Here is a 22007-nt window from a genome sequence, read left to right as displayed (position 1 = left end):
GTAGTTGCCAGAGTGAACACTGGTTATCTGAGGCGCACCGTGCCCAGTGCCAAGCACATGACCTTGCTAGGCCCTCACAGTATCCCTGCTATGGGTTTCCCTGCCCCCAGTGCTCAGAGCATGACATTATAGTTCAGAGAAGCCATGTATGTTCCCAAGTCACATAACTATTAACGGGAGAGAGGAAATTTCAACCTGGGTCTCTCTGATTGTGGACTCTGTGTTCTTTCAAATTGCCCAGGACAAGGGTGAACCCCTGGGATGAGAAACATTGTGAAGATCAGAGGCAGGACTGTTTCCAAATGCTAAGCTCCTGGGACCTTGGGGATCTTCATGGAGTCCCATGGTGTACCAGCACCTACACATCTGTGTGCAGGCATGCCTGATGAACAGATACAGCAGTGTTAAGTGTGCTGTGCATGTATGTGTGCTCATGTATCATGTAACTGCTTGTGTTTGTACCTGAATTTGCTTTAGGGTGTATTCCCATGGAATGTTCCTATGTATGGAGGTGTGTGTACAATTGAATGCTGCCCCTGTGTGTGTAGGTTTGTGTGGGGCACTGTTTCTGCATGTGTGTGTGTGTGTGTGTGTGTGTGTGTGTGTGTGTGTGTGTGCCAGAGTCTGAGTGAGCTTACCTGGGAGTACCTAGGATGGTTATAAGAAATGGCTCCCCCTCAGCAGTCTCCCTCTCACCATCATGGTACAGGCCTGGGGAGGGGACCCCAGGGTGAGATGCATGTTCCTGGTCTTGGGGAAAGCAATGGATCTACAGCTAAGATGATGGCAAGAAGGAAGCAGATGCAGAGGATGATAAAAAGCTGGGAGCTCTTCCTGTCTCTAGACTTTTGCAATGGAGGATTCTGGGAGCTGAGATCTGCCATGAAGGGGGCAGATGCTGGTCCAGGTGGGAGGAGCCCTGCAGCAGTCACATGACAGCTGCTTAGACTGTGGTAACTGTGCCAGCCACAGGCCGACTCTGGGGCCCCAGTGTCATTACAAGCTCCCCTGCACAGACACTGGTAGAGAAGTATGATGGCTGGATGCTGGGTATGTGGAGTGGGGCCAGCTGAGGGAAGGGTGAGAGAGGGAGAGCAAATAGGAAAAAAAGGTCAAAGGGTAAAAGGTCAAAGGGTAAGGCAGTGGGGGAGGTACTGAGGGGAACACATACTCTGCAGACTTCCAGAAATGTCCGGGGTGCGACAGACGGCGGTTTCGCTTTGGCAGTTTCTCTAGCATGTCCATGAGCTTGGTGAAGGTGGGCCGCTCTTCCTGTTCAAAGGCCCAGCAGAAGAGCAGGATATCCTAGAAGAAACCAGCAAGCCATGACAGGACCTAAATGGTGACTTAGTACTGAGTCCTCATTTAAGTCTCAGTACCTGGGCATTGCTCTGGGGCTAGCCATTTGTCCACCCATCTGGCCTACTTCACATCTCTCTATCATCCACCCTTCCATCTACATACTCAGAATTTATCCACCCACTCAGTAGTCACTATCAATCTACCCTCTGATAAACATAGCCATCCCATCCACCCATCATCCTACCCACCTACCTACCCATCCATCCATCCATCCATCCATCCATCCATCCATCCATCCATCATCCAATCACCAGGCACAAACCACCACCAATCTGCCTACTATCTACACATGCATCCATATCAACTCATTCATTCATCTAGCATCCATCATCTATCATTCACCCATCACCCATTCACCAAAATACACACACACACACACACCTATCCATCCATCCTTCCACCCATCCATCCACACATAAATTATTCACTCTTATCCACACAACATTCCACCCACTTATCCATCTATCTACTGTCCACAAAGCATGAATCCTCATAACCATTCCTCTATATCAATTCACTTATTCTTCATCTCTCATCTATCCACCCATTCATCTTATCCCTCACTCTTCCTTCTTCTCCTTTTCTCATTTACTTGATTAACTACACTAGTAAGCCAGGGAGGCCTGCTGCTAGAAGGCTGGAGATATTTCAAGGTCAATAGTAGCTCCAGGGAGTTTCTTGGCATTTTTCTTGAAAGGAAGGGATAGAAGAAAATCCTGAAGTCTCTAGCTACATCCCACTCGATTAGTAAGTGTCCCTCAAAGTTACAGAGGGGAAAAGCTCATTTCCACCATATCTTTGCCCAGGAAGAGGAGTCAGGAGATGAGTGGCCTGATGAACACCTGGAGGCAGGTGGTCCTGATGGACACCTGGGGGGGGCATAGGACCCGATGGACTGCTTCCATGACTTACCTGTCTTCTGACCAAAAGAGAGGACTCTCCCTCCCCCTTGTGTTTAAGACAAAGAGTTCTCATTTACAATCAGGCTTCTTGGTTTCTGTCTCAGATATTCTGAGTTAGATCATGGTAGATCATGGTTTAATACTATGGTTGGATGCAAGTAAAAAAAAGAGTGCTGATACTGTTTCTGATATTTTAATGAATATTGTTTAAAAAGTAACAGACTGGGATTTCATTGATTTTTATTTGAAGCAGCAATCCATTGCCAGGAGGGTGACCAAAATGTTATTGTGCCCCTGGTGGCAGGCACCTGGAATTGCAGGCATAGTGCTGAGAATTTGGCCTTTAAACTCCAAGCTGATCACTTTTTTTTTTTTTTTTTAAGTCACTCTCTGTGAAAGCCTCTAGAACCTTCACACACAGGCCCAAGAAATACCAGGACTGTGTCTGATTCTCTCCTTGTACCTCAGACTTGGTCTGTCACGGGACTTACCGAGATTTCTTTTCCCATGCCAATCTGGCTGAGGTTGGGTTTCATGCCTGCACCCATCTGCCAAATTATTGCCTCTGCTGGTTGAGTCTTGAACGGCCACTCCCGGGCGTGGAGCTCATACCAGATGGTTCTGTTGGGCAGTAGACACAGTTAATGAGGCATTGCTGTGTTGTGCCATTTGTGAACCAGGAACACCCCTCTTCACCCACCATACAATCAGAGGTAGCCTCCTGGCTAGCCATTCCCATTGCAGCCTCTTCCCAAGGACTGCTATTTTGTCTAAAATCCTCTTGAAGTTATTCATTAGGCTTGTTGTCTCAGAATACTTTTTTTTTTTTAAATGCTAGGATGTATACAACTCTACCTGAATAATTTAACACAAGGTGGTAGCCGTCTACGACCTTATACTCACATTGCTAACTGAACACTTTATTCATTTGAATACTTTATTCATGAGGTTGTTCTCTATGGCCTTACATATAATACTGAAAAGGGTAGAAATAACATAACATCCCAGTAGTAACCTGCAGATGTATGTATTATAGTAACTCCTTAAAATGAAACGGCACCACCGTATTACCTTGAAAATATTTGCCAGACATTTTGCTGGCATAAAAAATTCTCAATAGATCACTCTAAGCATAAAAAGCAAGATGAGGAGTGTACCCAGGGTCTTTAAAAACTACTATATATGCATGGATGGTGGGGGATCACAAAAGCCAACAGTGTTCCCATGAGGAGTAGTGGGATGCAGAGCTTCTACTTTCATAGCTGTGCACTGTAAGGATGAATCATAGAGAGTGGCAGAAAGAAACATATAAAGACTGTGGTGTGATGCAGACTGGCCTGTCCATGCTAGCTGAATGACGCAGTGCAAGCCACATCCCTTCTCCCTGTGCCTTCGGAACAGTGTCTATGTGGGATGACAGGCATCCAGACACAGGGCTAGGATTACTCCATAGATATTTGTCATGCCACATGTCCCATAAATCACGATGATGCAATAAAGGGAGAAAGGACGCCAGTGGAGATCGTGGCCATGGATGGGGTGGTGGCTGGATGGCACATAAATGCCATCATGAGGCACTCACTATCAGTGGTGAGGATGGTGGCAGATGAGCGTGGGAAGGCTGGCATGTCATTGAGCTGTACTGTGGCCAATGGTCTCTGCTCCCTGAGCAACAGGTCTCTCCCCCTAAGAAAGCATCTCAATAAAAACAAACGTTTCCTTCTCCACAAGGAGACCTCTGGACTTTCTTTCTTTCCTTTTCTTTCTTTTCCTGAGACATGGGTTCTCTGTGTAGCCTTGGCTGTCCTGGTACTCGCTTTGTAGACCAGGCTGGCCTTGAACCCACAGGGATCCACCTGCCTCTATCTCCCAAGTGCTGGGATTAAGGATGTGCACTACTATATCAGGATTTCTGGGCTTTTCTTTATGGAACACAAAGCCACTCTGGCATTCTCTTGACTGACCAAGGACTGTGTTAAATCTTCACAGACAACTTTATTTTATTTAAAATGTTGCTTTATCTTTAATTAAGTGTATGTGTGGATAAATGTGCATGACTAGGGAGGCCAGAAGAGGGAGTCAGAGATTCTGGAGTTACAGATGTGAGCTGACTGGTGTGTGCTGGGAACCAAGCTTTATAGATGTCCACAACAAATACTCTTAACCATGCAGCCCTACATGGCCTTGAGCTCACTGAATCATCTCTCTAGCCCCTAGGTGTGCTGACCAATGTAAGTTGAACAAGAACAACAGCAACAGACATGTCAAAGTGCACAGAGGAAAGCCCAGAAGGCCCCAATCCTGCATTAAGAACTACAGGTAGCTAATGCATGCTGAGTGTGGGAGAAAGTCTTCCCCAGGAAAGAGCTCACCGCGGGTTATCCAATACCAAATGGTCAGCCCTGAAGACACATACAAGTAACAGCACACAGTCTGAGCAGGTTATATTTAGGGATATAAATATATGTACATATATGCATGCAACAACAATTCATGGAAAGAGGCGATGAATTTGAAAGGCAGGGTATATGGGAGGGTTTGGACTGGAAGGAGAAAAGGGAAGGGAGAAGTGATATAATTATATTATAGTCTCAATTTTAAGTTAATAATAAGTAAACAATAAATGAAAAATCCTTTCTGCATTTTATTTTCTTGGTTGCTCGGAATGGAACCCAGTGCCTCATGTGTGTTATGGCAACAACTTTTGATTACAGTTAACACCTTCAATCACTGGCTTCAGTGTAGAAGCACAAAGCTCTTTTGATTGACAGTCTTTAGAGGAATGTGCGTTTGGTCTGGCTTTGAATTGCTAGCATAGGATTCAGAGGCCCGTACATGCTAAGCAAGGACTCCACACTAAACTTCAAGCCTATTGCTGTATATCTTTTTATTCCAATGCTTGGACTGGTTGGCGACTGGCTGGTCCTAGAGGACCATCCCCTGCCTAGGGTAGCTGAGTCCTATGGACAGGAAGGGACTGACCAGGGAGTATGCCTTTCACAACAAACCAAATGACTCAAAACATCTTGGCCAGTCACTCACACTTAAGGTCCATGTCTCTTCCCCAGCCCCTCCATCTAGAGCCTAAGAAAAGATTCCAGTTCCCTGGTGGTTTTTCTGTTGTTCTCTTTCTTGTGTACATGTATTCACATGGGCACATATGTATGTGTACCTATGTGCACATGCATGTTGATGCCAGAGGTCAACCTAGGTGCCATTCCTTAGCTATGTCCACTTTGCTTGAGACAAGATCTCTCTAAGTAGCTCTGGCTGGTCCTGAACTTACTATGTAGACCAGACTGGCTTTGAACTCATAGAAATCTGCTTACTTATGCCTTCTGAGTGCTGGGATTAAAGGAATGTACTGCCATACCCTGCTTGTTTTTTTTTAAGACAGGGTCTCTCACTGGCCTGGAACTCATCAATTCATCTAGACTGGCTATGGGGCTCCAGGGCGCCACTTGTCTGTTCTTTCCCAGTGCTGGGATCACAGGCACACACTACCATACCCAGCTTTTTGTTTTGTTTTGCTTTGCTTTTTCAAGACAGGGTTTCTCTGTGTAGCCCTAGTTATCCTGGAACTAGCTTTGTAAACCAGGCTGGTCTGGAACTCACAGAGATCCACTTGCCTCTGCCTCTCAAGTGTTGGGATTAAAGGTGTGTGCCACCAACTGGCTATACCCAGCTTTTTATTCAGGTTCTGGGAATTGAACTCAGTTCCCCATGTTTGCATGCCATGCACTGAGGACTGAGCCATCTCCCCAGTTCCTGCAGAGGTTTTATTAAGCATAATCTATAATAGAGAGAAGCAAGGCTTTGAGTGTAGTTCACGTCCAGGTCTGTGGGCTGCTGTATTCAAGCCCCAGCCACAGATTTAGGGTGGCCCTAGTCTGAATCCCAGCTCTGCCACTATGCCACTAGTTGCCACACACAGTGTCACAACCATCTGGCTTCAATTTTTTCACCGGTGGATCCAGGACAACATAGCGCCCACTTGGGAAGGTGTTTGTGAACACTGTATGCTAACACACAAACACACACACACACACACACACACACACACACACACACACACACACACGAAAAGTTCAGCGCAGCATTCAGTCCACTTCCACCAGCTTCTTTATGCTCTAAATCATTCCTGAACATGAGGTTCCCTGGCAACGGGATGCTCCTAATTGGCGGGAGTCTGAGAGCACAGGGTCCATCACAATCCAACAGTGTCACCAATAAAAGGTTCATTAAAGCTTCCTTCCTAGCCCAACTTTTAAGAGAAAAATTCACTTTGAGGAGTAAAAAAAAATTATAGATGAAAACTCTAGTGGGAAAGCAATTACTTACTCTAGTACATTTTAATTACATTTTTTTCTTTCCTTAAATTCACAGTAAAAATAAACCAACTTAATTACTGCAATTTGGTTCCAGATAATGATATTTAACTAGATAAAGATTTGGAAATTAACTAGTTAGACCAAGTGATGGCTTCTCAAGGGGCTCAGATGATGGGCTCTGAGGATTGAAGTCTTCTTAAAATGCACAGTTGGGGGCCAGCAGTGAGGGCACAGTGGGGTGCTTTTCTACAGGAGGTTGACTGCCTCTCTAATGCGCCCCAGGATGACAGGTCTAATTGCACAAATCTACAACTTTACAGCTTCCTTGGTCAGCGTTCCCAGCACTGTCTCCTATTCTTCAAATCCATCCCACAAATAAAGCAAGGATCAGTGCAGCTATTTATGGGACGGGGCACAGCTATTTCCTGGCTGCATTTTCTCATCTGTTGTTATCGGTGTGTGTATATGCATGTGTTAGATGTGTTCATGTGTGTATGTAAATGACACCTAAATATGTGTGGAGATCAGAGATCATGTAGGTATCTTGCCACAATTTCTCTCCACCTTATTTGTTTTGAGGCGGGGCCTCTCACTGGGCCTGGAATCACTAATTCATCCAGGCTGGCTAGCCACTGAGCTCTAGGGACCCACCTGTGTCTGCCTCCTCTGCACCCAGCCACACAGTTTTTTTTTTACATCATCAATAAACTTACAAACTCATGTTTTTATGATTGTGTAACAAGCACTCATTGATGGAACCATTTCCCTAGACCCCTGCTTCTTCTTATCCTTGATTATTAATTGAGACAGTCTTAGTCTGTGTCTCAGGCTGGCCTTACACTAGAGGTGGTTTTCCTGCCCCAGCCTCCTGTATGCTGCATATTGTTCCTGTCTCCAGGCTGGACCTTCTGAGTGCTCCATCTCACATCCTGCACCTATGTCTTGGTCTCTTCTCATCCTTCTATGCTTCTCATTCTTCCCCATAGTTGCAGATGCTATTTCCTGACTCTCAAATACCTCCTCTCCCAATTCCAGATGTGGAGTGAAAGAGAATTCACCTGGAAAATGAAACTCCTTCACACCACCATTAAGTCCACGAAGGCCTGCACTGCTTTCTTTCTTAGTGTCTCACCTCAGCCTCATTCCCAACCCAACTTTTCACCCATCAGTATCTTCCTCACTGCTACTTATCCCTCCATTGTAGATGACTTAACTCCCCCCATGGAGCACTTGTCTCCCTGCATCTACTCTAACTCCAGCCTAGGAGTCGCTTTCCTGCTAGAAGCCCCTCACCTCCCAGGTTGGTACTGGGATTCTCTTTAATCCCCAGAGTCCTGCCTTCAACCCAAGTGCAACATTACACTGTTCCCTGGAACTCCACAAGGCAGAGTGGAGTGAGCATTGAGGTCAAGGCAGGATCGAATCTCAGAAGCAAAGCACTTGCCTTGAATGGGCAAGGCCCTGGGTCTCAGCCCAGCGGCTTGAGAAGCAGAAGTGAAGAAAGTTCTGAAACTCCTTCCTTGCTTCCTGAAATGGCAGAGATAATATTTTCCATCGGGGGCCATCTATACTCAGTGGCTTGCCTATAAGGTGCACAAGCTAGAAGGAGACAGAGCATTCCAAGTAACTGTAGTTGCTCTCCTATTCAGAATACTTGGGAACACTTCTGAAGTCCAAGAAAGTTGTAAGGTGACCGATGTGTGAATTGCCCTGGTTTCCATCATCACCCAAAGTACACACCTGTCAAAGTATCCTGTTGCGTGTACATAGGTCATTCAAAAAGAAAACTTAAAAAATACAGTGAGAGTGATGCTGTGTTACTCCTGAGACTTAGCTCATATTTGCAACAAGGCTCTTAGCTGCCATGTTGGGAGCTCACCAGAGCAGCCTCCACATAACAGGATGGACCGCTATTTTGGAAGCTCACTGGAGTTCTCCACATAGCAGAGTGAACTGCTTTCCACAGTTGAGTGAGCAGGAGCAGCCATCTTGGGAGTGGCCCATAAGCACTTGATACACAATGAACACCATAACAATGAATTGGTATACAATGGACAAATGGATTAATGAAAGAAAGAAAGAATGAGTGAGTAGGATAACTTGCCACGGCCCCATAATCTGAAACCAGGCATACAAAGTGTGCTACAGTCTTTCTTTCTACTCATCTCCCTCAGATCCCCCAAGCTTGCTCAGAAATCCTACTACCTTGTTCTTACCAACATGTGTCCTGGCTCTTCCAAAGGTGTTACTTACTAGGCAGTGGCTCTACTCATGCCACGGAGGCCAAAGACCAGGATGTGGTCCACTTACCCAAGTGCAAAGACATCCGAATGTTTGGAGAAGGGGAGCTTGTCCTCTTCTGTGTCGGGGGACAGCTGGCGGATGATCTCTGGGGCCAGGTGGCACAGCCAGCCATTCTGGATGCGTAACTTGTCTTCTCGCCTGCAGAGGCAAAGCCTGGGTGAGCTTTGTTTTGTAGCGCTGAGCCCAGGTCCCAGAAACACCTCTACCAGCTTCCTACCCTCCTCCATGGGTGTTCCCTGACCCTCCATATGAGGCTGAGACCCAGGGTGAGATGCAGGGAAAGGGATGACGAAGGCCAGCCCAAACCACCCTCAGGCCCACAGCCTCTGGGTCCTCTTTCTCATCTTCACTGGACACTGGCCATTCTTGTTGTTCCTACAAGTTGTGCTCTTCAGTCTAAGGTTTCCTCTAGGAGAACTATACTGGGTGGTTTTATGTGTCAACTTGACATAAGAGAGTCATCTGAGGAAGGAGCCTCAACTTAGGAAACGCCTCCATGAGATCCAGCTGTAAGGCATTTTTTCAACTAGTGATCACAGTGGGAGGGCTCAGCCCATGGTGGGTGGTGCCAACCCTGGGCTGCTGGTCCTGGGTTCTATAAGAAGGTGGATTCAACAAGCCATGGGAAGCAAGCCAGTAAGCAGCTCCCCTCCATGACCTCTGCATCAGCTCCTACCTCTGAGATCCTGCCCTGTTTGAGTTCCTCCCCTGATTTCCTTCAGTGATGAACAGCAATGTGGAGTATGTGCGTGTTCTTGACACATGCCTAGAGGTCAGAGGACAAACTGCAGAAACTGGTTCCCTTTTACCATGTGGGTCCTGGGGACTGAACTCTGGTCTTCAGGCCTGGTGGCAAGCACATTTACTTGCTGAGCCATCTCACCAGCCCCAAGGATTGAACTTTAAATTTAATTCCACTTTAAATTTTAATTACATCTAGTCTCTCTCTCCTCTCTCTCTTACACACACACACACACACACACACACACACACCTCATGCAATGATGAGTTGGTCAGAGGACAACTTGTAGGAGTTATTCTCTCCTTCTAGCATGATAGCCCCAGGGATCAAAGTCAGGTCATCAGGCTTGGCAGCAAGCACCTTTACCCACTGAGCCATCTCCCAGACCCTGATTCCACTTTAATTAAAGTTAAATCTGCACAGATACATCTGTCTGGCTAGTGGCCCAGATCTAGATAATGATTTACTAAACCAATTTAAAAAAAAACCTTAAATGTATTTTAATAAGTGACTTTTAGCACAGCCATAAATAGAAACTAGTATTTTTCCAATGCATATTAAAATGAAGGCAGAGAGCGCTTGTCCATTCCCTCCTTAAAATCCACTCACAGCCTACACTATCAGAAACCCTGGGCCTAAAGGAAAGAACTCTTAATGAGGGGGCAGGAATTTGGGGGTTCAGGGTTCCAGAACTGCTGCTGCATCTCCTAGCTGGGTGAAGGTGGCTAGGAACATTCTAGACTCTCAGTCCTCCAAGCCACTTTTCTTCTCAGAGGGCACATAACATCCATGTGGATAAACACAGGTATTAAGAGATTCCCTAGACAGGGGCTGAAGGGAAGAGACTGAGCTGGGGGATCGCTGCAGCTTCAGCCTGCTACTGTGTGTGTGGGGGGCTCTCCATGGGGTACCTCTCCATCCACCAATGGGGCCATCAGTCCACTGACTGTATTTCTATACCAGAAGCTAGACACAGTCAGATGGCCACCATGAAATCTATTCTAATTCAGGGTTCTCATCCTCAGTGCCATATTACTGTGGATGTTTCTGTCAGGTGGTGCTACTCTGTGCTTTGTACTATGCTTTGTGGCACCCCTGGCCAATATGAAGTAGATGCTGGCAGTACACCCACACATATACCTCCTAGCTGTAGCTGAGAGGAATGTCTCCAGACCTATGAGCAGGAAAAACCACCCCCATTGAAAATTCTTCATTTGATACATATTAGAGAAAAGAACAGTCCAGATTCCAGTGTTACAAATGTCTCCTCTACTGATAGTCCATGCCCCCTGCTAGTACAGAGGGCCCAGACCCTATCACAAACTCGGGTTGGCAGAGTTGAATGACATCTTTCTTCTGGGATCAAGAACACCTGCTGACATTTAAGGGTTTAAGGACTCATTTGTTGCTTCTTAGCCGTGAGGCTTTGGACACACCCTGGTCTCTATTTTTCCATCTGCCAAAAGGGTACTTTCATTTGTACCTCAGGTAGCTATGGCAACATGAGAGTGTCTAGTTCGGGGCTATGTCTGCATCCAGGGCTATATGACTACTGGGTGGAAGTTATTGCATATTACACCCCACACACACATATGTTATATCTGTTTATCCGGAGAATTGAGTCCAAAGTAAGAAAGTCTACAGCGGAATAGGGAACTTTGAGTGGGTTAGTCAACCTTCCCGGCATTGCCAGTCCTTGCAGGGGTTGGGGGGCTGGGAACCCCTGGGACAGAAGAGGGTGTGCCATCAGCCTGGGACTGGCGTAGGCACATGCTTGGGAGAGGGTAAGAAGCCGGACTTGGTGCCTACACCCCAGGGGGTCCCGTTCCCATGGCAATGGGCCCACCAATGACAAATCCAAAACATCCTCATTATGGTTATTATTATGATTAATAACAGGTTGTGTGAGGCTGGCATGCTGGGGCTGGCACCTTAAATGACACTGTTTTCTTGAGGGTGGCAGAGCAGCTGTTTGCAGGGATCTCTAAGGCTACCTCTTTGTGGGTTTCTTCCTGTCCAGTAGGGTATTCTGGAAAACAGCAGCTCTGAGGAACCTGACTCCAATCAGCCCATCACATCCTGGGACTGTCATTTGAAATATCTCTATATGAAGTCCCATTACCACTGTTCCACCCATTCTATAGGTTCGGGTGCATACTCAATAAACTTAAGTCCCTGTCATCTATCTTGCAGTGTTATGGGCTTGGGACTGTCCCCCAGACTCTCGTGCTAAAGCCTGTACTTGATGTGACAGTCACTAAAGGCAGGGCTTGTGGCTCAAGATTTATTGAGTATGACATAAAACCTGAAGGAAGGACTAATGGGGAAAGAGGAAGAGTCAGAAAGAAGGGAGACACACAAAAGAGGGCTGTAGGAGGTTGGGCGTGAGCAAAGTACATGACACAAAGTTGTGTAAATGTCATCATTTGGCACAATGAATATATGTCAGTAATTTATTCTGTCTCATGTATTAATTTTTAAACTTTTGAAATTACATTTATTAATTTATTTGTGGGAGTTGGGAGTTGGAGAGTATGTATAATGGTCAAATGACAACTTGTGAGAGTTGTTTTCCTCCTTCTACCATGTGGATCCCAGGGACTGAACTCAGGTCATTAGGCTTGGCCAATCCCCACCTTGCCATCTTACTAGCACATGCTTGAGCTGCACACACACACACACACACACACACACACACACTACTATATGCCATACATATATACATATATATATATATATATATATACATGCATATATATTAAAGATGGGGGGGTTAGAGAGATAATTAAGATTAAAGAAGGTCTAAGTCCAGGACCCTAAGCAATCAGTTGTCATACTTAGTGTGGTGTGAATAAGAATGGTCCCACAGACCCATATATTTAAATGCTTAGTTACCAGGGAGTGGAACTGTTAAAAGGATTAGAAGGATCAGGAGGTGTGGCCTTTTTAGAGAAAGTGTGTCACTGGGGAGTGGATTTTGAGGTTTCAAAAGCTCACACCAGGCTCAATGTCTTGCTCTCTGCCTGCAGATCAGGATGTAGCTCTCAGATACTTCTCCAATGCCATGTGTACCCCTATGCTCCCTGCCAAGATGATAACGGACCAAGCCTCTGAAACTGTAAGCAAGCCCTCAATTAAATGCTTTCTTTGGTAAGAATTGCCTTGATCATGGTGTCTCTTCGCAGCAGTAGGACAGTGACTAAGATAGAAGCTTTGTACCAGGGACTGTGGTATTGCTGTGAAAGGCCTGGCCATGCTGTTTGTTGGAGGGACATGGAGGACTTTGGGACTAGAAGAGTTCTTGGGCACTCTAAGCAGGGCTCATGAGCCATCATAGTAGGAACATGGAAGACCGTGCTGAGGGCCACTTGAACTGTGGGGGCCAGCTCAAGAAGGAGAAGGATGTGAGCAAGTGGCCTAGAGATTCTCATTGTGATATTTTAGCAAAGAATGTGGCTGCTTTTAGTCCTTGTCCTAAAAATCTGCCTGGGGATAAATTGAGGAGTTTTGCATTAATGGCCTTGAGAGATCTAGCAGATCTATAATGAAAAGGAGCAAGCTGGACAAAGAGAAATACAAAATGGACAGTCTGAGGAGAAAAGGAAATTTGGAAGTGTAATGGAGCCAAATCCTGTGTTCAAGGAGATAAAAGGTTTAAAAAAAAAAAAGGCCTGATTAAAAAAGGGGGAGAGGGGCTGATTCAAAATGAAATAAAGGGAGTGGTGACTTCAAGGTAAGACCTACTTCATACTCCTCAGAAATTGGTACCAATTTCTGTCTTAGTCAGGGCTACTATTGCTGTGATGAAACATCACAACCAAAAACAACTTGGAAGAGGGGAGTGTTCATCATCAAAGGAAGTCAGGACAGGAACTCAAGCAGGGTAGGAACCTGGAGGCAGGAGCTTAGGCAGAGGCCACGGAGGGGAGCTGCTTACTGGCTTGTCCCCCATGGTTTGTTCAGCCTGTTTTCTTATACCACCAGTCCCACAATGGGCTGGAACCTCCTCCATCAATTACTAATTAAGAAAAGGTCCTACAGGTTTGCCTGCAGCCCAGTCTTATGGAGGCATTTCCTCAGTTGAGGCTCCCTTCTCTCTGATGACTCTAGCTTGTGTCAAGTTGACATAAAACAAGCCAGCATAGAAACAGATCAGACATGAGAATTTTGCCTCTTTCTCCATTCCTTCCTTCTCTTCTCCAAGCCCTCTCCTCCCCTCCCCCATCTATCTGAGAGATCAGACAAAGACATAATGAGAAGGTAGCCGTCTATAAGCCTGGAACACAACTCTCTGCAGAAACAGGCCTTGACCTTGAAGCCCCAGAACTGTGTACTGCATCAGCACCCCACACCCTGCAAAACCTTGTTATACTAGTTGGTGAGTGCCCTACAAATCTCTGAGTGGCCATTTGATGCCTGGCTAATGGAGACACAGACTTGGGAACTTAGGCTTCACTCCTAGAATGGATGTGTTGCTGCTTGCAATTTTGACTCCCGTGCCTCACCCCCCATCTTCCACTCCCAGGCTGCTAAGCAGGGTCACAAATATTCTGTCGTTGATGGTGTCTCCTGTCTCCACCTCCTTGCTCCTGTTTGGCATTATTCTTGAGATCCAACTACCTCTCCTTACATGAGTTGAACGTGTGCTGACAGCCAGGATGGGGCAGAGATGGGAGGGGGTGTTGTCTGGGCAAGGCAAGAAGCCTTCTTATCTTTGAATTGGCTTCATTTCCTTCCTGGTTGGTCCACACTAGGTCTCCAGGAACAATGGAAGGAGACAGCACCCAAGCCCTCCGACCCCACACTTCTCCTTCCTGGTCTCTGCAGGGTGGCCTCAGCAGTACAACAGAGCAAGGGATATAGTCATAGACTCCTGCCCCCGCCTTCCACCACAAGGAGAGTGAGCAGATTTAGATAGGTATTACATTTTAATTGTGATGTGGTCCCCAAAGGTTCACTGTTGGAGGCTCTTACCCAGTTGGTAGTATTATTGTGGAAGGGTCATCCAGGCAGAGCGTAGCTGGAGGAATTAAGTCACAGGGTGGTGGCTTGAGTCTCTAAAGGTGGGTTTCATGTCCCTGGCTACTTCCTGTCTCTCATTCTCCACTTCCTATCAGCCATGGGGCAAAGAAGTTCCTCTTCCACGTGGATCATGCCTCCATGATGGCTGTCCAAATCCATGGGACCAAGCAGCCATGCTGAATCCAAGAATCTGTGAGCCATGCTAAATCTTTCCTCTAGTAAGCTGTGTGTATTTCCTTCACTGTGAGGAACTCATTAACATTGCAGATCCCCAGGGGTAGAGATCTAACTTTCTGACCAGACCCAAAGCAAGTTAAAGAAAACACTTAATTCAGCCTCCATTAGTCCCATGTAAACACTTGGTTCACAGTGATGTCACCAATTGTGTCCCTAACCCTGCTCTGACCCCAGGGTCCTGGCAAACAAATTAATGTTATTCTCTCTGACAAGCCAGGGACCTTGGTACTGCTGTGGGACAGAGCAAGGAAGGAGCCCTACCCATTCTTGATCTGCTAGCTCCTTCAGGGACTTGCTCTCTCCATGTGTCTACTGACCTATTTGTTTGCCTCTATTTATCTTAGTGCAGTAGATAGTTCTAGAAACTAGGTACATCCTGTTTGGATGGGAGAGATGACACCCGAAGACAGAAACCAACACTGCTTGCTCTATGCCCCCTCACCACCCCCAACCTAGAAACAGCTCATGTCATGTTTTGTTCAATTTCAAGCACTCTGACTCAAATGCAAAGGTAGCTCACAGCAGGGATGAAGCCCTTCAGGAAGACAGGAGGGTGTCCCTCAAGGAAACCAGTGGCTTCTCCAGAATGGCAGAAACTTAAACACAAGGAGGGAAATCACAGTGCTCTCTTCCTGCGGAGAGAGCCCATTCATTATATGATGCAGGGGTTTAAGAAGTGTGTGCCATGCGTGTGTACTCAGCACACACTCCAAATTAAAATTCGTGAGGGCAGACCTTCTGAGTTATAGGCTGTTTATTTGGGATCAAGCTGTTTCTCGCATGGCTGACTCAATGTGGCTGGCTCCAGGGTGAGTGGCCTCTGAGAGTTAATTACTTAAAGATGGTTAATCATTCCCTGGGTGATCCTGGGGAGGTATATGCAAATGACTGCTAATTACAACACAGCAGTACAGCTATTTGCCCCGCATCTGATGCCACTCAGGGTCCTGTGCTAGATGCTCCCCTGTATCCTCATGTTTTATCTTCATAAGGACCCTCCAAGCGAAGCATTTTCAAACACACAAGCAAACTCGAATTCAGAGAATATTGCTTCTCTTGACCATAGTCACCGTTAAGATGGGTGGACCCCCATCTGGCCTAGGTTGTCTGATCTAAAACCACTTGCTCTTAGCTGTGTTTAGTTGCTGGGCTAAAATGAAGTCTTAAGACAGCTTGGATCTTAGGGCTTGGTTGACCCCATTCCTCTAGGGAAGCCCCCTAGGCAAGGAGGAAAGACATCCAGTCCTGGGTAAAAGCTGGTGAGAGTTAGGAATGTGTTAGATCTTGTGCCACTTTTAGGACAAGTGAGTAAGACACTAAACTCATGGGACTTAGAGAATGACTTTGGTGACCCCCACCCTCACCCCCACTGCTGGCATGGCAGCCTAGCCACAACCCTTAAAAACTGTAAGCTTAAACCCTAATCTAAGCCACTCAAGACATTTGGGATGAGCTCCTACACCCCTGGAGGTCACTTATCAAGAGTTCCTCTGGTCCCCTCTGTCACCTCTTACCTGCCAGCCTGCAGCACCCCAGAGATGCTGAAGAGCCCAAAATCCGTGATGACCACTTTACCATTGTCGTAGAAGACATTCTTTGATTTGAGATCCTTGTGAAGGATGCCTTTGGCATGGAGGTAGCCCATGCCCTGTAAGAGATGAGGAGATAGGGATTTATTAGAGGCAAACTCTGCAATTCCTTGTCACCCCTGCTTGGATCCTCAAGGGTGGCAGAGTGTAGGGTCTACCCATGGAGCTCAGATTCTGTGAGTCACATGCCCACCATCACCCACAGACCCCTGAAAAGCCATATCGATGGAGCCACTCTGCTTCCTGAAGAATAAAGGGAGTGTTCCAGAAGGGAAAGAGTGGGAACACCACAGAGGATGAGGATACCAGAGAAAGGAGTCCTGCCAGCCATTTTCCTTCATTTCCTTTTTAAAGGGGCTTTGCTGCCTGTGTTACTCAGCCCACAGCCCTGTAGAATGACCTGAGATACTCAGGGAACTCACATCAAGGGAATCCCACACAACCTCACATCAAGAACACACAGGGAAGTCCATCAGCAATTTGGAGATTGTTTTTACTTCTTTTTGCCTTGCTGAGCAGTTATCATGTCTTTATTTACTCCTATAGATCATTCCTGCCACCTCTGATGGGAACTGAAAGCCTGAATGCAACCTACCAATAAGACACCTGTCGGGAGACCCAGGACATCTTTTTTTTTTTTTTTTTTTTAAGTGTTTCTCAGGATTTTTTTTTAATCATTTTTTATTTGAATTAGAAACAAGATTGATTTACATGATAATCCCAGTTCCCTTCTCCCTCCCTTCCTCCTCTACCACCCCCACAACTAAAACCCTACCTATCACATACCCTTTCTTCAATTCTTCACCTGACTCAACCTTTCTGCTCCCTCATGACCTCTGCATCCTTCCTCTTCTTCCCTTCTCATTCTCCTAGCTCCCCCCCCCCATGCTCTCAATTTGCTCAGGGATCGTGACCCTTTCCCCTTCTCCAGGGGACCATGTATGTCTCTCTTAGGATGTCTCTCTTAGGGTCCTGCTTGTTTACTAGTTTCTCTGGTAGTGTGGATTGTAGGCTGGTAATCCTTTACTCTATGTCTAAAATCCACATATGAATGAATACATATGTTTGTCTTTTTGTGATTGACCCAGGACATCTTATTTGGTTTCATCTAAGACAACTCCCAACAACTCCATGTTTCCCAGGCCATGGAGAGACAAGATGGCTGGGTGCTCATGGGAATTCAGGACTTCAGGATAACAGTTTCTAACAGTGATGGTTTGACTCTGAAATGTCCCCCACCGATGTATGTTTTGGATGCTTGGCACCGACCTGGGAGTACCTTCTTTTAGAAGATCTTGGGAGGTGGAGCCTACTGGAGGAAGTTGGTTGCTTGGAGCAGGCCTTTGGGGGGATGTTATCACTGCCTATTTCTGCCTCCTGGTCAACCATGATGTGTCCCAGACTCTTGTCGTCATGAACTGGGTTGCTGTGGCCCACCTTCCCTCCCTTCAGTTGCTTCTAGCGAAGGGACCAGCTCCCCATTTTGGCAGCCATAACAGCTGAACACGTATTTGTCTGACCTTGTCTTAGACACTAAGGTCAGATGCCTGCCCCTTTCAGCAGCCATGACAGTAACACGTGCTTTTCTGACCTTGCCTTGGTCACTAGAGGTTAGTGCCTGCCTCGTGACAAGGAACCAATCAGAAGTTAGCTGGTGGTGGTATGCTTTATGGCTCTGGGTGTGCTTTACGGACAAGTGCACAGCAATGATGCGCAGAGCATAGCAACCACCCAGTTGGCCAATCAACACAGGGCAAGCCCTCCAAGCCTGGAGGCACACCAATCCTGAGCCTGTGCGTACCCCTAGACACTCCCCTTATGCTGCCCTACAAGATCTCTATGCAGCCCCTTTGAGCTGTCTTTGCTAGCCATCCGCCATGGCAGGTGGGTGGAAGACCCAAGCTAACATGGGGTTAGCTCGTTAAACAACAATAAAGCCTCATACAATTTGCAGCAAGCTTTCGACTCCGCCAGGTGATTGGGGTGACTGTGGTCGTGGGCTGAGACCCCGGAGGCCTGAGTTTTCCGGGGGTCTAACAGGTCTTAGGATCCTTTGAAGGGATTGCTAGAGGAGGCTGGGTTTTTGTAAGGTCCAGGTAGGGGCCCCAGAACTCATGGTACCTTCACAATTTCTTGTGCGATTTGCCTGGTTTTGTTGACATCAAGGACAATCTTGGCATCCCTCACCACAGAGTAGAGGGTCCGTCCCTTACAGAGGCTGCAAGGCAAAAGAACAAGGTCACTTAGGGAAATGACTGACAGTGGTGAGGGAGGCAGCCCACAACAGTCATCAGAAGTCACGAAGGACTGAGAGGATGTGTCACCATGACACCGATGACACCGATGTGACATTAATAGGCCTTGTACCAAACCCCAGAGCTGGTTCTGGGTGATAATCCTTGAAAAGTTCTTTGTGGATTCTTTAAGACTATCAGATACATCCTGCTGTGTAGACACCTGCAATATCCAGCCAGGTCTGGAAGTGTCTATGGTGGTTTCAATAAGAATGACCTCTCAGATATTTGAATGCTTAGTCACCAGGAAGTGGAACTCTTTGAAAGCTTTAGAAGGACTAGGAGGTATGGCCTTGTTGTTGGAAGTATGTCACTGGAGGGCAGGCTTTGAGGTTTTAAAAGCCATGTCAGGCACAGGCCCACCCTACCCCCTCTTTGCTTATGTATCAGGATGTAGTTCTCAGCTACCACTCCAGGACCTGCCTGAGTGCTGCCATGCTTTCCTCCATGATGATAATGGACTACAACTTCTGAAGCAGTTCGTATGGCCCCAATTAGATGCTTTCTCTTGTAATAATTGCCTTAGTCATGGTGTCTCTTCACAGCAATAGAACAGTGAATAAGATGGTGAGCCTGTCATGTCCCTCAACCTGGGATCTCTCTGTCTCTCTCTCTCTGTCTCTCTCTCTCTGTCTGTCTGTCTGTCTGTCTCTCTCTCTCTCTCTCTATATATATATATATATATATAAATATGTATGTATGTATATACAGTGCATGCATGTCTGTGTGTGCAGGTAGTTGCACTGTGTGTGTGTGTGTGTGTGTGTGTGTGTGTGTGTGTGTGTGTAGTGTGGGTATGTGTGTGTGTGTGTGTGTGTGTGTGTGTGTGTGTAGTGTGGGTGTGGGTGTGGGTGTGGGTGGGTGTGGGTGCACAGGTATTTGTGTGCACTTGTGTGTGGAGACCAGACAACAACTTTGACTGCCATTTCTCAGGTGCCAACCACGTTGTTTTTTGTTTTTGTTTTGTTTTTGAGATAGGATCTCACTAAGTTGAGACTCACTGAGTAGGCAACTGGGAATTCACCCTTTTCTGCCTCCCTAGCACTGAGATTATATGCATCTTTTTTACATGGTTCTAGGAGACTGAACTCAGAGCCACAAGCTTATAAGGCCAGCACTGAACCAAATGAGTCACATCTCCAGCCTCCCTTGCCCTTTTGGAGACAGACTCTCACAATATAGCTCAGGCTATCCTGGAACTCACTACATAGCTCAGGCTGGCCTTGCTCATGATCCTCCTGCTAAGCTTCCTAGCTGCTGGAACTACAGGCCTATACCATCATGCCTGGCTCCCATCCAGAGCCTCAAAGGAGAGCTGTCACAAACCAATAACTTCTGGGCCCTCAGACACCACTCAGACTGCACTGTCTGCCATATGTCCCAGCTGGGAGTCCCTGGGTGGGAACAGGGATGAAGGAGCAGTAAAACTGTGGCTGCTGTGCACTGTGCATCTTCTGCAAATGGTCCATTCAGTCTTTTCACTGGGGGGTGTGTCAAGAGAACAATGCCACCCAATCAGACACCTGTCTGGATGGAGGGTGCTCAACCCATTTGCAGCCTCATTGAGTTTACTTCAAGGACTGGTAGTTTAAGATGAATGATGGGATGAAAGGACACTGCGAGGTGGCAGCAACACCTTTTCACTCCACAACCTGCCTGTTCCTCCAGCTCAGCCTTCCTGGTGAGCTTCCCTCGTGACATATACAGAACAGGTGCTGTGAAGAGTCACCAAAGGAATGAGCGAGTGAATGAATGAAGGGATAGATGAATGAAGGCATGAATTCTGTATTCACTAGAGCATCCCCAGCCCCCAGAAGCCAGCATTGCCTAAAAGAAGTATGGAAGTCATTACGATAATTAATTTTCCATCTCTAAAAAATTAACAACTTGAATGCATTTCTTTTAATTTATAGCTTTATTGTTAAAGTGCTCCAGGCATGATGTTTCCTCCTCTGGTGTTTGCTCAGCCTTTCTTCCAGAATGGACATGTATTCCAGGGGTAGAAGTGAGAGTGCTGATATTGGAGGAATCCCAGTTCAAATCCCGGCTTCGAGTCTTACTTACCATAACATCTTGGGATGACTTACTCAGTCTCCCTGGTCTAGAGCTTCCTCATGTATCAAAGCAAACCTACTTTGTAGATTAATATATGGACTGAATGAGATTGCGTCCATGCTGGTGTCTGGCATCTGAAGGGAGGTCTAGCCACACTGGTTAGAGAACAAGAGTCAGACCCTATGGAGACAGGCTCCTGATCTGTCTGTCCCATAGTAGCCATATGACCCTGAGTATTTCTGACAGGTAAGTTGACTTCTACATCATGAAATGGGGGTGACACTTCCTGCCTCACTCAAACTCAGGTATGTAAAAATGTAGGCACCTCACCCTGCATAACACACAGTAGGTCCACATGGCCTTTGCAATCAATAAAACAGTGAGCATGCACATGAGCAAATGAAGAAATGACATATTTATCTGTATATCGCTTCTGCCTGCCCGTCTGTCTACCAACCTATCTCTCTAGTCTGTCTGTCCATCCATCCATCCATCCATCCACTTGCCATCCCAAATGCTATCCAGAGCCATGATCTCTGATGAGGATTCGTTTCTTCACCTGTGCAGGGCAAGTCAGAGCAGCTGACTCACAGGCAGGTGGTTTGGTTCACTCCTCCAAGGTCGCCCAGCACACAGGCATGAGGCAGTCTAAGATGACTCAAGGCTGCCCCCTCTCTTTGCGGCACAGCGGCAAGTTGGCCGAGCCTCTGCAGCAGGGGTGGAGGAAGGGCCGGCCCAGCAGCCAATTTTGCTCTGTTGACATTTAAGTATCAGAGATGGAAGACGGTGGGTGGATTCCCTCCCCCAGATACCTCATTCTTGAGTGGCCACCTACACTCATTACAGACCAGAACTCTCCCTGATGCACAAGGAAGAGCAAATAATTGCATCAGGCTCCAAGACTCCCAGCATCTATGGCTCCTGGTGACCGTGTGCAACCCCTGTCTTTGTTCATATTCCTTCTTGGTCACCATGGATAATGCCTGCTTCCTGTCTTCACGATGTTAAGTTATCTGGGGCTGCTGATGAAGTAGCACTACTTGCCGGAGTGGACACCTGTGCAGCTATGATTTGACTCATCTACAACTGCCAAATATGCAGATAATGCCTGGATACATGCCCAGCAGACACATATACCCACATTTACCCTCAAATACAAATTATAATAT

At 46.7% G+C, this 22007-nt stretch overlaps 1 protein-coding gene across 1 annotated transcript in view; it reads right to left on the bottom strand.

Annotated features, from left to right (window-relative positions):
- Positions 1-943: 943 nt before the first annotated feature.
- Ksr2 (kinase suppressor of ras 2) overlaps positions 944-22007 on the bottom strand; it is a 334523-nt gene continuing 313459 nt past the window's right edge. The window contains exons 15-20 of the mRNA XM_035444175.1: positions 18611-18707; positions 16415-16548; positions 8906-9037; positions 2756-2885; positions 1156-1305; positions 944-1069 (exon numbers count right to left, since the gene is read on the bottom strand). Coding sequence (XP_035300066.1) covers positions 944-1069; positions 1156-1305; positions 2756-2885; positions 8906-9037; positions 16415-16548; positions 18611-18707 — 769 coding nt within the window. The remainder of the gene's footprint in view (positions 1070-1155; positions 1306-2755; positions 2886-8905; positions 9038-16414; positions 16549-18610; positions 18708-22007) is intronic.

The sequence above is a fragment of the Cricetulus griseus genome, chromosome 4 (genome assembly GCF_003668045.3).
Source record: "Cricetulus griseus strain 17A/GY chromosome 4, alternate assembly CriGri-PICRH-1.0, whole genome shotgun sequence".
NCBI classification, from domain to species: domain Eukaryota; kingdom Metazoa; phylum Chordata; class Mammalia; order Rodentia; family Cricetidae; genus Cricetulus; species Cricetulus griseus.
Note: the sequence above shows the minus strand (reverse complement) of the source record. Positions and strands in the feature narration are given on the sequence as shown.